The 14,660-nt window shown below is 35.9% G+C and overlaps 1 protein-coding gene across 11 annotated transcripts in view; it reads left to right on the top strand.

Annotated features, from left to right (window-relative positions):
• Nucleotides 1-14,660, top strand: part of NBEA (neurobeachin) — a 521,005-nt gene that overhangs the window by 243,336 nt on the left and 263,009 nt on the right. For all 11 annotated transcript variants that reach the window (XM_048081219.2, XM_066989702.1, XM_048081215.2 and 8 more), the window contains one exon: nt 2,313-2,374. In XM_048081219.2, the coding sequence (XP_047937176.2) occupies nt 2,313-2,374 (62 nt within the window). The remainder of the gene's footprint in view (nt 1-2,312; nt 2,375-14,660) is intronic.

Here is a 14,660-nt window from a genome sequence, read left to right as displayed (position 1 = left end):
TTACTGGCATCCATCTTTTTCACAATGAACCTCTTTTGTGAGGCTTTCCTATTTCCTTCTCTACTTTCACAGGTGAAAAGTGCCACAATTTCTAAGTTAGTTGTTTATTTTTTACTTGAAAATCTTCACACAAACGTGTAATTTCAAATGCTATCTGTTATGAGAGGTGTTAATGTCTGTTATTAGTGGTTTATTTCATCAGCAGGCAAATACAGAGCTGGTTACAACTAATGGATGTGCTCATGTGCTAAGCAGATGTCAGTTCTGTATCCTCCTCTTCTGAATTTTACCAAAATCAATTCAGTCCTCCCTCTGATGCTAGAAGACTACATCCAAGCTCACAATTGATTAGCTCTGGTATACAAAAAGTTATCAACTGATGTTCAGACAAACAGACAAAAGTCATTGATTTTATGATCAGACAAACATTTTATTCAAGCCCATATAATCATTAGGCTTTTACAAAGTTTAGTATTAACATTCTTGTTACTGTAAATAGAAGACTTTGCATTAAAGTAATTCTCATTGCCTTCAAAGAGAGAGTCCTGTTTTATTGATTATACAGCATGTATGCCATTAAGACTAAATCATCATTGTTATTTGTATGATAATAACACGTATTTGTCCTGTTTTTCTACTATTTTAGGCATACTTATTTTGTTCTATGCTCCAAGCTTATTTATTTATTTTTAATTTTGTTTGAAGCTGGTGGTACAAGTATTACCAACTGTCTTTGAAAGATAAAAACTTAGTAGCATGGAAGAGCATTATTCTGTCTAGATCATGTTCTAGTACATATGAGGTCTGGTTTTGAAAGAAGTTAATTACGTGACAGGAAATGTGTTTGTTTGTTAGTTAATGTTATAGAATATGAGGTGGATTCACAATAAAACAGTGAACATTCTGTGATAAAATATTTAATGTATCTGTGATGCCTGCGTTGGCTTAACTGTGGAGTTTGCTCTCCTGTTTGGATTTTCTTTGTCAGCTTTCAAACAGTGGAGGTAGCCTGCAGGTGATAAGTATCCCATTAATCTTTCTGATCCTCTAGCACTTGAGCATGAGAATAGCTGATCAATTACAGCAATTGTCTTCCTAAATGAGCTTTTCACATCTGCCTCTTATTTCATTAGTTAACTGTCTGCTCGTTTATCTGATAGAATGGAATCCTAGTGGCTTCTTACAGCGTGTTCTGTGTTACTGTACAATGAGGATGGGGTTGTTAGCAAAATGGGCACAAAAGGGTATTTATCCGCTACCCACAATAAATATCCGCGCTATTGTGTAGGAGTGCTTTTGTCTCTAATCGCTGTTTGTTGAAACCTACTTAAAGCACATCAGCTTGCTTTTCAGCTTCCTGTTTGGTCCTTAGTTGTAAGCCTTATTATTTGTGTATTTATCATTTTTATGACACGAACAAAGTGTTTCCGTGCCCTAAGCCATGATATCAATGTGTTGCCCATGTGATTTTAGAACCCAGAGGCTACCAAAGTTAAAAGTAGAAGTGTAATTTCCTCCTCATCTTTTCACAATATATCTTTTAAATGCCTAGACACGGTACCCTTTTCTCCGAAAGTAAATCAGTATTCCAACGTTGCAAAAAAAAAAAAAAAAAAAAAAAAGTATTGCGGAATGTTAATGTGATTACGTAATGATTACTCAAATTAAGTATAAAATTGTGACCACTGATTACGCTGCATAATTCAGGATTTTCAAGAAAAACAAACTACAAAGTATGGATTCTAAATGATAAGAATTAGATTTCACATGCGTGCACCTTTCATTACTCCTCAAACTTTCAATTACAGGAAAAACAGCTGCCAGATGAGAATTAAAATAATATCTGTGCAGAGGCCTTATAATCTCCCAGTTAATATCTGATCAGGTTAAACACTTACAGGATTTAATTTTTAAAGATTGCTTTCTTATGCTCATCATATATTGAATTGCTTTGGATGATATAGGTAGGTAGGTAGGTAGATTTTATTTATTTATTTTGCTAAATAATGAACTGAGCTAAATGCCAAAAAGAAGTAATTAAAAAAATATATATATATATATGTGTGTGTGTGTGTGTGTGTATATATATCCTGATTCCGGTGTATGTTTTTCTAGGTGATGTTTTGATGGTTTCGGAACATTAAAATATGTTTGAATCTGAAGTTATCAGATATCTGTGCTTGAAATACGTTTCAGTGGATTTAAGTGATTTTAAAAAAAATACAGAGATTTTAAGGATTTTCTAAAAACATTTAGCTACAATTACTATATATCAGCAATATTTTAAATTCACTTTTGACTATCTATTGCAGGTCTGGTTTGTATGAAGTCGAGTACTTCAGTGGTTGAACTTGTTATGCTACTTTGTTCGCAGGTAAGACATTCTCTGGTTTTAATTGTAGTAGTTAGCACAGTCCTGGATTACTGCCAGCCCAGGAATTCTGTATTGCTGCTTGTTTCATTCTTCCATTTCAGTATAGGAAAATACAACTTAATCTCTTCTGGTAGCATAAAGGTTGTAGATTTATATTTTTGTGTATATATATATATATGTATATATATATATTCTGCATACTGTATATTCAAAGCGTTTGGAAAGCATACTTGCGTTTGGCTTTTAAAAGTGTATGGATGTATTTTATGAACTTTTCCTGCATATTAATTCTCTTTCAAGCCAGTTCTTATTTACAATACGTGAATATAATATTGTTTTCCTAATTTTATGTTAAAATCTGTCCTTGAATTAGTGATTTCATTAAACCATACTTCACAGTGGCTTTTGCTATATGTGGCATAAAATACTGCATATTTAATATAGCTATCAGTACATAAAAAGCAGAGGAACATGACTGAAGTATTCCTCAAGACCTGTCAGAAGCAGAATGTTTCTATTTTTAAAAAATGCTGTGGTTATATATTTTTTTTTTTTTACCATTGCAGTAATTGGTTTCTCAGAAATCTGAATCAATTAACGTTTTGAATTGCTCTCACAAGTAAAATATTTAAAACTAAAATAATTCCTCATGGTGTTCGGATTGTTTACATCTCAATTTTGATTTTATTTATTTCTACAGAGTGTTATTGGCTAATTTCTTATATAAAGCCTTTTACTTTAAACTGCCAGTAATAAGCTATCAACAAACATTTTAGAATTCTTCTCATTTTATGTAAGACAAGGCAAATACAATGGCAAATACAGGTCCCAATATCTTCAGCATTTTCTTTAGTTCTAAAGTCTTATTAACATCGTACCTTTTATCAAATTCCCCACAGATTTAAGATACAATTTAAACGCATTGCAAGTTGTTATGCAAAATGCCTAGGGTAACTTTTAACATTATTACAAAAAACAAAAACAAAAACAAACAAACAAAAAAACTTGTTTGTAGTTTTCCTTGAGCATTCACAGCTGCACTTTGAGAACATGCACCAAAAATGTACTAAAACCAAATGAGTTTCTAGGAGTAATTGAAATTCAGATCTTCTTTTGATGAAAATAATTAACATTTACAACTGATTCTGGGGGGAGGCGTTCCAACTTACCTGCTGTTTGCCAGTCCGTAGGTTGCATTTCTTCAAGCTTGTGTCATAAGGAAATCATTAAATCTTGTTTTCCTTTTTTTTTTCTTTTTTTTCTTTTTTTTTTTTTTTTTTTTCCTCTTAGCCAGGATGGATATTGGTTAGGGAAAAGTGAAAGAAAAATACATCCCTGGCAGGAATCCTCAGTAGGGTTTGAAGTTCAAACCCTCTCCAGCAGGGTACTTGAAAAATTTGTTACCTAATGGTTAAATCCTGACTTCCAGGAAAATTCCAGAAGATCCATTAAAGCTTTTGAGCCTTATGTTCATGTCATGCAACCTTTTTCTTTTTTTTTTCTTTTTTTTTTCTTTTTTTTTCTTTTTAACAGCTTTTGAAACCTTCACTTGAGGAAAGGAATAACTTACAATCCTTTCTTCCCTAGCCTTTGGTTTTACTGCAGTTCTCAAGAATAAACTGGAATGTAGCATTAGGGTCTAGTGTCTTTGATGGCCTCATCATCTAATCATAGGTTTAACATTACTCATTTGCTGGCTCCAGGAATTCCTGCCATTAAGGGCCCTAGAGATGAAACTTTGCCTCAAATATTGATTGAAAGGAAGAGAGAGAAATTTAAGCTCTTTCTGCAATGCTTTTTTTAAGACATCTTTGTAAAGCTATGTAACAAATGCACCTAAATCAATTTGTTGTTTTTGTGACTGTTATACAAATTATTTATTATTTCAAAATATTTGACTATGTTAAAAATAAGCCTAATTGTATATCTTATACAATATAAAGAGCATAATCATTTTGGAATTTTGAATATTTATTGATTTTCTATGTTTGCTTGAGAGCTATTTTCTATCTATCCGATTACTTGGGGAAATAACAGCTTTTAATTCTTATACCCTAGCTGATATTTTAGGGTTGTTTCCTTGTCTTGTATATAAGGACGATTTTCTATCCTGATGCCTATTCGTTACAATTACTTCAGAAGCTAATGCTCTAAGATTGTTGGTGGAGTGATGCTAAATGTTTCTACAGGCATTTGTCAACAGGGGGCTGTAGTGGTGTAGTGGCTCACCTAAAGCACTGCATCTGCACAGACCATCTCATAGGTGTACTAAACAATCTGCAGTTCTGCTCATCTACATGAAAATATTTCCGTAAAATTTTGTATTTAATTTATTTAAAATTATTTGTAGAAAGAAAACACAAGGTAAATGTTTTAAAATACTAATAGGACATAATTAAGAACACGACTAGAAGAGAATGGCAGATAAAACATATAATGTAATCCAGCCTCTAGCTAACAGAATTTGGAATTAGGAACCTAGGAAATGTTGTCCGCAGCAAAATGAGATTAAATCATCTAATCGTCTCTATATAAAAACGGGTAGCGCTACCTGAGCTTTTCCATATGAGAAATTGAATAAAGTACTGCTTTTTTTTTTTTTTTTTTTAATATTGCCAATGTAACTAGGAGTTTTCTTCCTATCACACGGAAATCCTTCATATTCAAATAGAATGACATTCAACAGATTATTTGGAGAAGTTTGAAATGTGTCATTCAAAAGATAGATGGCAATATCAAAAACCTTTGAAAAGTGCAATTTTGTTTGCACAGAACAGAGTAACTTTAGACATTGAAAAGGAAAGGGAAATACAAAGTTTGTTTTCCTTTCATTTGCTACAGCAAATTAGATGCTTTTATGCTCTTTATGTTGGAAATTCCATGTTAACGACTACAGATTAGCAAGGATGTCAGAGTTTTTTTTCTTATCTGAGCTCCTGAATAAAATCAACATTGCCAGCGGCTCACGTCCAAGGTATGGTCTAAATTTACATGAAATATCACATTACAAATGTCTGAAGGTACATGTCATGGATAATTCAGTTCATATGGGCAGCCTTTTAGACTCTGAGGGATATGCAATCAAGTCTTTCCCCCCAAAGGAATTTAGAGTTTCTGTGAAAAATACATTTTAAATTTTAAAGGAACTCCTGTAGGGATGGTGCATCATTTTGGGGTATAGGGAAGAATAAAAATTGCTATTCTTAATATTTTCAGAATATCTCTTTTACTGTAGCTTGCTTCCCTGCACCCATATTTTTTTTGTTTTGTTTGCTTTTTCCTAGTGTCACCTACTTCTAGATTAAAATTTAGGTTACTTTGAAAGTTTTATTTTCTTTATTTCTTATATAATCCAAACACATACATTCAAATACTTGAAATATATATATATTTTTTTTTTGGGGGGGGGGAGGGGGCAACGATGATTGATAATAAACATGTCATTATTTTCACTTTTCATAAAAATAGGCATATTCATTAGAATTTTGTCTATTTTAAAATAAAACGAATGAAGATGTGGCATGTTTGACAAGATCTGTGCTTGATTAGCTGGCCTTTGTTCCGTCAGCCTGGTTGAGTATGTCACTGCTGTGTTGTTATTGGAGTGGCAGATTTCTCCAATAACCATACAATTAAATATATATATATATATTATTTTTATTTTTTTTTCAGTGTAGTTCTGTGTTGCATCAGATTTAGATTTCATTGATTTTATTTATTTTTTTTTTATTTTATCCCAAATGCTACAATAGTTCCTAATTACTTCCAGATCTCTTGCAAGTGTTTCTGTTTGGCGATGCAGCTTCTGCAGAAACTGAGTGGTGTTATCCCAGAGGAGTCTTATCTCATGCCACTTGTATTTTTCTGTATCTTACCTATTAACAGGGAAAATTTATCTTCTTAAACAGAAAATATTCTTAGTATTTAAGACACATTTTGACTTTACCATTTTAAAAACATAGTGTTATAGTATAAACGGTTCTCTAGGAAAAAATACTGTCACTTGCAGTTCTAGAATACATGTAGAATATCTGACTAGTTTCAGGATTTAGTAGTTTTCAAAACATCATTCATTTTATTGATTTCCCCTCCCCCTATGTTAGAAGTTTGATCAAGATAAGAATTCAGGAGCCTCCAAAGGAAATATCAAGGCTAGAATGAAAATAATCTGCTTCTAAATCCCTATGTTGAGGAATTTTTTTTCTTTTAGATGCTATCCATTGTAAATTGGATTTTACTAGAAAATCTGGGAGTGGGGAGGGAAAAGATATACATAACCAATAAATGCTTTTAATTAAAACCTTTTATGAGATTCTCAAATAATTGATAACACATGGTTCTTATAATTAAGCTGTAGGTAAATTCTGTAAATAGTTTGCTTTTATGAAAAATTATACAACTGAAAGTGTCTTAAAGAAAGCAAACTATATCAAGAGTATATCAATTTGACAAACCCCAGTACATAATTAATGGATAAACTGGGCTTCAGCTAAGCCTTTCAAACTTTGTTTAACAGTGTGAGCCTCGTAAATGGGTTGTGTTTGTCTACATTGTCTAGTCTATTAACCTGGAAAGTCAGAAGCTACTTGGATAGATTCCAGTCTGTCTCTCCATATCACAGGAAGACAGTCAGTACATACTTAATAAAAAAAATATCTGTGAAGGACCTTCTCCCGTGCAGCACAGTCCATAAAACGCTCTCCAGAGATTTGATACATGTAAAACATAGTGGTTGTATACTACTATATACATTGCAGCAATCACATCTATAAAGTGGCAAAAAGGGGTGGGGGAAAAGAATGCATTATCCATTCTCCTAAGTGGCAAGAAAATATTTGAAGCAATATTAAGAAATTAATCCCTCTCCAAGGAGAAGGGAGGAGGAAAAAAAAAAAAAAAAAAAAAAAAAGCAAGATCTATAAACCAGGCTCTGGAGAGATTCAGTACTAAATGCCCTAGGAGATCCAAACGTGCATCCTGTCTCAAGGGATGGTATATGTCCGAGGCTTCAGAGACTGGCAGCTGCCCAACACAGAAACTCAGAAGTTGAGCAAAACCAGAAATCCTTTCCTGGTCCCTATAGCTGACCAGAAGAAGCCTTGAAGTGTGGGATTCATATAAAAGAAGCACAACTCATGCTTCCTGATACTAAACATATTCTATTCAATTCTTTCCAGAAAAGTAGGAATTCTATGGCTCTGTGGTATAGTTCCTTCTCACCAAATACCACTCTAACAGGTACCTTATCATGTGTCCGTCTTAAGACAGCTAACCTTTCTTTCTGTACTACAATATTTGAATGTCTATTTTTTACATTTTATACATTATTACAAACATTTTAATTTTCATTATAATTTCATTTATTTAATTTTATATCTATTTAATCTTCTTGCCAATATTAGATTATTTATGCCTATTATTCCTCATTCTTTCCTTCCTAAGGTTTCTCTACATATCTCATGCTCCTTAATTTTTGTTTGATAACTCTTTAAGAGTACCTTTGACAATAGCACAAGTGTTTGCTATTCATGTTTTTCACACCAGCATTAGTAGGAAGGCTGAAGAAAAGTTAAATAATGATTGCTTCTCTTAAATCTAAAGAACGATGAACCTGGAACTTAATTTACTTAGGTTATGTGCAACACAATTTGAATGGTGAAATTAAGGCTGGTTATGAAAATTCCTACAGAGGTATATTTTTCTAACTTATTTATTTTTTTCCTAACCATGAAACAAGTTGACTGTTCCACCTCTGGCCATGTTTACCCATTCATCCTGTTAGAATATGCGTTGTGTCTGTATCAAAAAAAAATGATTTCCTTTTATGATAAGATCACCCATCTAGTCGATCAAGGGAAACCAGCCGATGTGATCTTTTTGGACTTCAGCAAAGCTTTTGACACGGTTTCCCATAGGATCCTACTGGACAAAATGTCCAGCATACAGCTAAACAAAAACATCATACGATGGGTGAGCAATTGGCTGATGGGCAGGGCTCAAAGGGTTGTGGTAAATGGGGCCACATCTGGCTGGCGCATGGTCACTAGTGGGGTCCCTCAAGGCTCCATTTTAGGGCCTCTTCAATGTTTTTATAAATGATTTGGATGTAGGACTAGAAGGTGTTTTGAGCAAATTTGCCGACGACACCAAACTTGGAGGAGTTGTGGGCTCGGATGAGGGTGGAAAGGCCTTGCAGAGAGATCTGGACAGATTGGAGAGCTGGGCGATCACCAACCACATGAAGTTTAACAAAAGCACCTGGGACGGGGCAACCCTGGCTATACGTACAGACTGGGCGACGAGACGCTGGAGAGCAGCCCCGCAGAGAGGGATCTGGGGGTTGCGGTTGACAGCAAGTTGAATATGAGCCAGCAGTGTGCCCTGGCAGCCACGAGGGCCAACCGTATCCTGGGGTGCATCAAGCACGGCATCGCTACTCGGTCGAGGGAAGTGATTGTCCCGCTCTACTCTGCACTGGTGCGGCCTCACCTTGAGTACTGTGTGCAGTTCTGGGCACCATAGTACAAAAAGGACGTTAAACTGTTGGAGAGTGTCCAGAGGAGGGCGACAAAGATGGTGAAGGGCCTAGAGGGGAAGACATACGAGGAGCGGCTGAGGTCGCTGGGCCTGTTCAGCCTGGAAAAGAGGAGGCTGAGGAGAGACCTCATCACAGTCTACAACTTCCTCGCGAGGGGGAGTGGAGACGCAGGTGACCTATTCTCCGTAATCACCAGTAATAGGACCCGCGGGAACGGTGTTAAGCTGAGGCAGGGGAAGTTTAGGCTGGACATCAGGAAGAGGCTCTTCAACGAGAGGGTGGTCGCACACTGGAACAGGCTCCCCAGTGAAGTAGTCACTGCACCAAGCCTGTCTGAATTTAAGAAGTGATTGGACTGTGCACTTAGTCACATGGTCTAAAATTTTGGGTAGAGCTGTGCGGTGCCAGGAGTTGGACTTGATGATCCTTATGGGTCCCTTCCAACTCGGGATATTCTATGATTCTATGATTTGTACCCATGCAACTAGGAGGAGACAGATGCTGCATATCATATCACTGCAGAAGTCTGAATTAAAATTTGCTGAAGGGAAGGGTGTCTATGTATATCTCTATACACAGGTTCCACAAGTTAAGTGATTTAATTTTTTTTTTTTTTTCTCTTGGAGTTTCTCACTTGCTTCATAGAATTCTGGAAGTTGTCCAAAAGTTTATCCTTTTGTGTTGTCTTTTTAAGCTAAAAGAGTGTCAGGGAATTTACTCCCATTAATTCCTTGTCCATGTGGGGAATGTCTTTCAACCCAATTTCAGTCTTCATCTCTTGGCCATCTGCTTCTGATAATCTAACTTTCAAATGGAAATCATCAAAGTATTCTTTCCAAGTAGTAGGGAAATCTTATTTTCTTGATTATTCTGTGAGGTGTCTTTCCAGATACCTGTACACTCAGAAAGCTAATTCAGTGTTTTTCCATCAGTAACAAGCAGGATCTCTTCCATATCTCACTTACACCTGACTCATCATGAAAATTCTGGTGATTTCTCTCTCCTGTTCATATCAGAATATTTTTTGTCAGGGAAAAAAAAAAAAAAAGAAGTACAAGTCAAGAAGTACATTTATTAGACGTGAGTAAGATGCTGATCTGAACTTTTTCTAGATCCATGGCAAAGCAGGATGGATCAGAAAACTGTATGAATTACTTTCCTCATATCCCTGTATGTTAAGGTGTCTTCCCTTGACTTCTCTATTAATTTATCTACAACTGAGAAGGATCTTGGGTAGATCAGAGGAAAACACCTAGAGAGTCAGAAAGAGCCATCTGGTATTTCTTCAAGGGCTGAGAAGGGGTGCAAGACCTCATTACTGGAGACCGTCATTATTGATACATAGTTAGTTGGCTTTCATTTTATGTATGATGGAGAGAAAGTAAGGAGCAGTTTTCTGTACATTAGAAAGTCTTCTCTTTACTGCTGTGTTTTGCAAAACTTCAAATTAGTTACTCACTTTCAACATCAAAGAATAGTAACTGGACTAGCTTTTAACATGATTATCCATAGCAACACAAGTTGCTAATAATAATTTTAAAATGTCTTAAACTATTTTTCCAGTCATGAAGTAAACTCTAGAAATTCTGGAGATGTGTGCATCTTCTAATGTATATATCTTCTGTCTGTTTTAGAGAGATATGTAGGATTTCTACAAGGCAATTAAGGTTACTACTGTAACATCTGAATAAATTTGGCCATTTCTCTAATGCTGTTTGGATAATTTAACTGTTTTTACAGTTGGGGATTTTTTTTTTCTCTTTTCTTCTAAGATACCAATGAAATGTTCCTCTGGGAATGTTTGACTTCATTTTCAAGATAAATTGGGCAATTACCACAGGTGATCTGAAGGGCAATGGGTCTGTGTGCTTCCAAGAAAAAGAAAAAAAAAAGGGGGTTAACATACATTACTCTAAGTCAAGAATATAAAAGGAAAATGAGTCTTTTGAAAGTGAAATCTAAAACTTTCTATTACCTTTGCTGCATTGTTAAAGTCATATTCACATAAATTGTGTTGTGAAAGCTTCACATTCCTTTTCTTTTCTGAGATTTGGTAAGAAGCCTAATGGATTCCAATACTTGCAGATTTGCCTTCAGGAAGAATGTTGTCTGTCATTATGCAGCATCTTTTTTGTGGGAAATAAATAGTCACTTTTTAAAATGATGACCTGTCATAAAATTCTAAATTATTTCCAAATTTACTTGAAAGAGTAGACCAAAATACATTTTATTTATAATCTATTAACAGTATATATGTTAATATGGCAGAAGAATAAAAGCAATAAAATTGTTAGATCTGATTCTCATTCCAAACAGTAATGGAAGTCTTTTGGCCTCTGATCTCTATAGCTCAATTCTTCTAGGAATGGAAGGAAGGATCCTATGATCTTAAAAACTACACAATGTTCTCAAAAATTTATGCAACTATATCTTTAAATCATTTTCTGCTCATACCTACTTTTAATGGGCATGTTTTTCTGTAATAAAGAAACATTTCCTTCAATCTTATAATGTTTCCTTTGAATATTTCTACTTAAATGACGTAAAGCCAGTTATCAGTGATTTTAGGAGGAAACATCAAAACATGGAGTTCAAACCCAAGGTAAATTACATGCATGTTGTGAATTGCAAACACATTTTTATAAACTTTCCAGTTCCATATCCTGATAAAAGGTAGCACTTGTACAGCTCCATGCAAGACTTTTGTCCAGACATATAAAAGTGTCCAGAAAGAAGAGAATTGATATAACAAAATTGCATCTGTCAAGAAGTAATGATTAAAATAAAGTAATTGAAGAACTGAGGTATCAAGTGAGTTATTAATATCTTAGACTGGAAGATTGAATAAATATTCAATATGACAAAAAAAAAAAACCTTCTGATTAATTCAGTACATGGAGAAGAGAGAAGTTCAGAGAAACTGAAATTGAGATTGTGGCTCCTGTAGTGGAAGGAGTTGTTGGATGATTATTAGACAGGGTATCTGTCTAGTCAGTAAGTGCAATTTGTTGAGACAATTCTGAAGGAATTTTAGACTTCCTTACAGAAATTTGTGGTGGTTTTACTCAGGTGGGCGGCCGAGCTCCACCACAACCGCTCTCTCACTCCCCCTCCGCAAAGAGGAACTGGGAGAAAATACAATGAAAAGGGCTCAAGGGTTGATATAGGGATGAGGAGATCGCACAGTAATTATCGTGACAGGCAAAACAGACTAAGCGTAGGGAGATAGTAAGATTTATTACCTATTACTAACAAGCTCTTGTCCCCTGTGCTGTGGGGTCCCTCCCACGGGATGCAGTCCTTGCTGAACTGATCCAGCATGGGCTGCCCACAGGCAGCAGCTCTTCAAGAACTGCTCCAGATATGGGTCCATACCACAGGGTCCATCCCTCAGGAGCAAACTGCTCCAACCTGCATCCCCCATGGGCAGCAGCTCCTGCCAGGTCACCTGCTCCTGTGTGGTGTCCTCCCCATGGGCTACAGCTCCGGCCCGGAATCTGCTCCGGCAGGGGTCTTCCACAGGCTGTGGCCTCCGTTGATGCAGGTCCACTTGCTCCACCGTGGTCTCCTCCACGGGCTGCAGCGTGGAACCCTGCTCCACCGTGGTACTCCGTGGGCTGCAGGGGGACAGCCTGCTTCACCATAGTCCTCACCACAGGCCGCAGGGGACTTCTGCTCCGGCGCCTGGAGCACCTCTCCCCCTCCTTCTTCACTGACCTTGGTGCCTGCAAGGCTGTTCCTCACTCCTCTCTCTCTCCCAGCTGCTGTGTGTGGTGCAGCATTTTTTTTTTTCCCCTGTCTTAAATATGCTCTCACAGAGGCGCAAAACAACATCACTTATTGGCTCAGCTCTGGTCAGCAGTTGGGGGGCCCTTACCAAACATGGGGCAGCTTCTAGATCCTTCTCACAAAAGCCATCCCTATGGCACCCTGCTACCAAAACCTTGCCATGTAAACCCACTACAAAATTGGAAATGGTCAGAATTGTCACATAGATTATGAAAACTCTTAAAATCACTATTCCTTTTTTATGAAAATAAAGTGCATCAGATTTGTTATTCAATTTATTAATATATAATTAATAATTAATAATAGATAATAAATATAATTATACATTATTAATATAATATAATAGTATAGAATTAATATAATTAATGATTAATTAAATAATTATTTAATTTATTAATTTTAAATATTATCACAATAGTTTTTTGTAAAATAACTTTTCTAGTTGTCATGAGTAAAAGTCAAAAAAGTTGATTGTAAGCAGAGGCTGATTTGGAAAGAATATAAACTGAAAAAAAAATCTTTTTTTTTCAATTTTTTATTGGAGCCAAATTTCAAAAATTCAATTTTGTTGTTGTTGTTATCATTTTATATTTTTTATTATTATTATTGTTTGTTGTACTAGACATTGTAGGAGATTGTAGAACTGTGTACTAGAGATCTGTAGAAGGACCAGGTTGAGGAAAATGCACTCAAAAGTTTAAAAAAAAAATAATATCAGAAAATAAGAAAATATACATCCTATTATGAAAGAAAAAAAAAAAGCCTGAATTTCATATAGTATCTATACTGTGATATGGTTCATTATCCAGAAATTTTCACCTTTTACCATCATCTCAGGTGTTGTTTTTTTGTGTGTGTTTTTTCTTCATTTCCTCTCATCTTGTGCACAAAATACTTCGTATTCACTCTGAACCATCTGTCAGGGAATGTGTACTGGCACTTTCTGGATGCAGAAAATTATTGCTTTTCAAGCAACAATATCAGAAGAAAGGAGAAGGACAAGTTAGGTCTGATGGGAGAAAGGTGCCAGTGTCCTAATCATGTAGTGCATTTTTGATGTCTTCAATATAAGTTTACATAATATAAAATATTTAGAATGCAGAGAGATTGGACAGTAATTTAATTGAATGTCACAAGTTACATTGTTTAGTTATTGTGAATGAAGACAAGTTTTGAATTTTTGTGTTTTTTTTTTTTTCAACAGCAGTAATGTTAAAAAAAGAAATTTGATATCCTCTTTCTGTTTTTATTATGAAGAAGTGCTGTCATTCTAGAATACTGAATCTGTTAGTCTTTAAACATGCCTCTATCCCTGAGTCTTCTATACAATGCCCATGATCAAGAGGAATACCTTGTTTGGGGGGTGGTGCAGTGCTGGCAGTATTTTAGTCATAGAATGGTTTGGGTTGAAAGGGACCTTAAAGATCTAGTTTCAACTCCTTTGCCACAGGCAGGGATGCCACCCTGGCAGGTTGCTTAGGGCCTCATCCTGCCTGGTCTTGAACACCTCCAGGGGTGGGGCATCCACAACCTCTCTGGGCAACCTGTTCCAGGGCCTCACCACTCTCTGAGTGAAGAATTACCTCTTAACCTCTAATCTAAATCTCACCTCTTTTAGTTTAAAACCACTCCCCCTTGTCCTGACATTATCTGATTGAGCAAAGAGTCACTCTCCATCTTTTTTATAAGTCTTCTTTAAGTACTGCAAAGCCACAGAGAGGTCACCCCAGTTCTAGCTCTTCTTTAGGCTCAGCAGCCCCAGCTATCTTAGCCTTTCTTCATAGGAGAAGTGCTCCAATCATCTGCACTGCCCTATGAAGCAAGACCCTTTTTCCAGTGGAAAGGGAAACACATTCTTCTTGTATAGAAGAAATTACCTGGTAAAAGATTTTGGCAGTCTTCATCGTGTAGGTAGTATCAGCAGTTGTGATGCACAGAAAAGTCTCCCAGCTTTTGTTT

This window comes from Anser cygnoides, chromosome 1 (genome assembly GCF_040182565.1).
Source record: "Anser cygnoides isolate HZ-2024a breed goose chromosome 1, Taihu_goose_T2T_genome, whole genome shotgun sequence".
NCBI lineage: Eukaryota > Metazoa > Chordata > Aves > Anseriformes > Anatidae > Anser > Anser cygnoides.
This window is presented reverse-complemented; position numbering and strand designations above follow the sequence as displayed.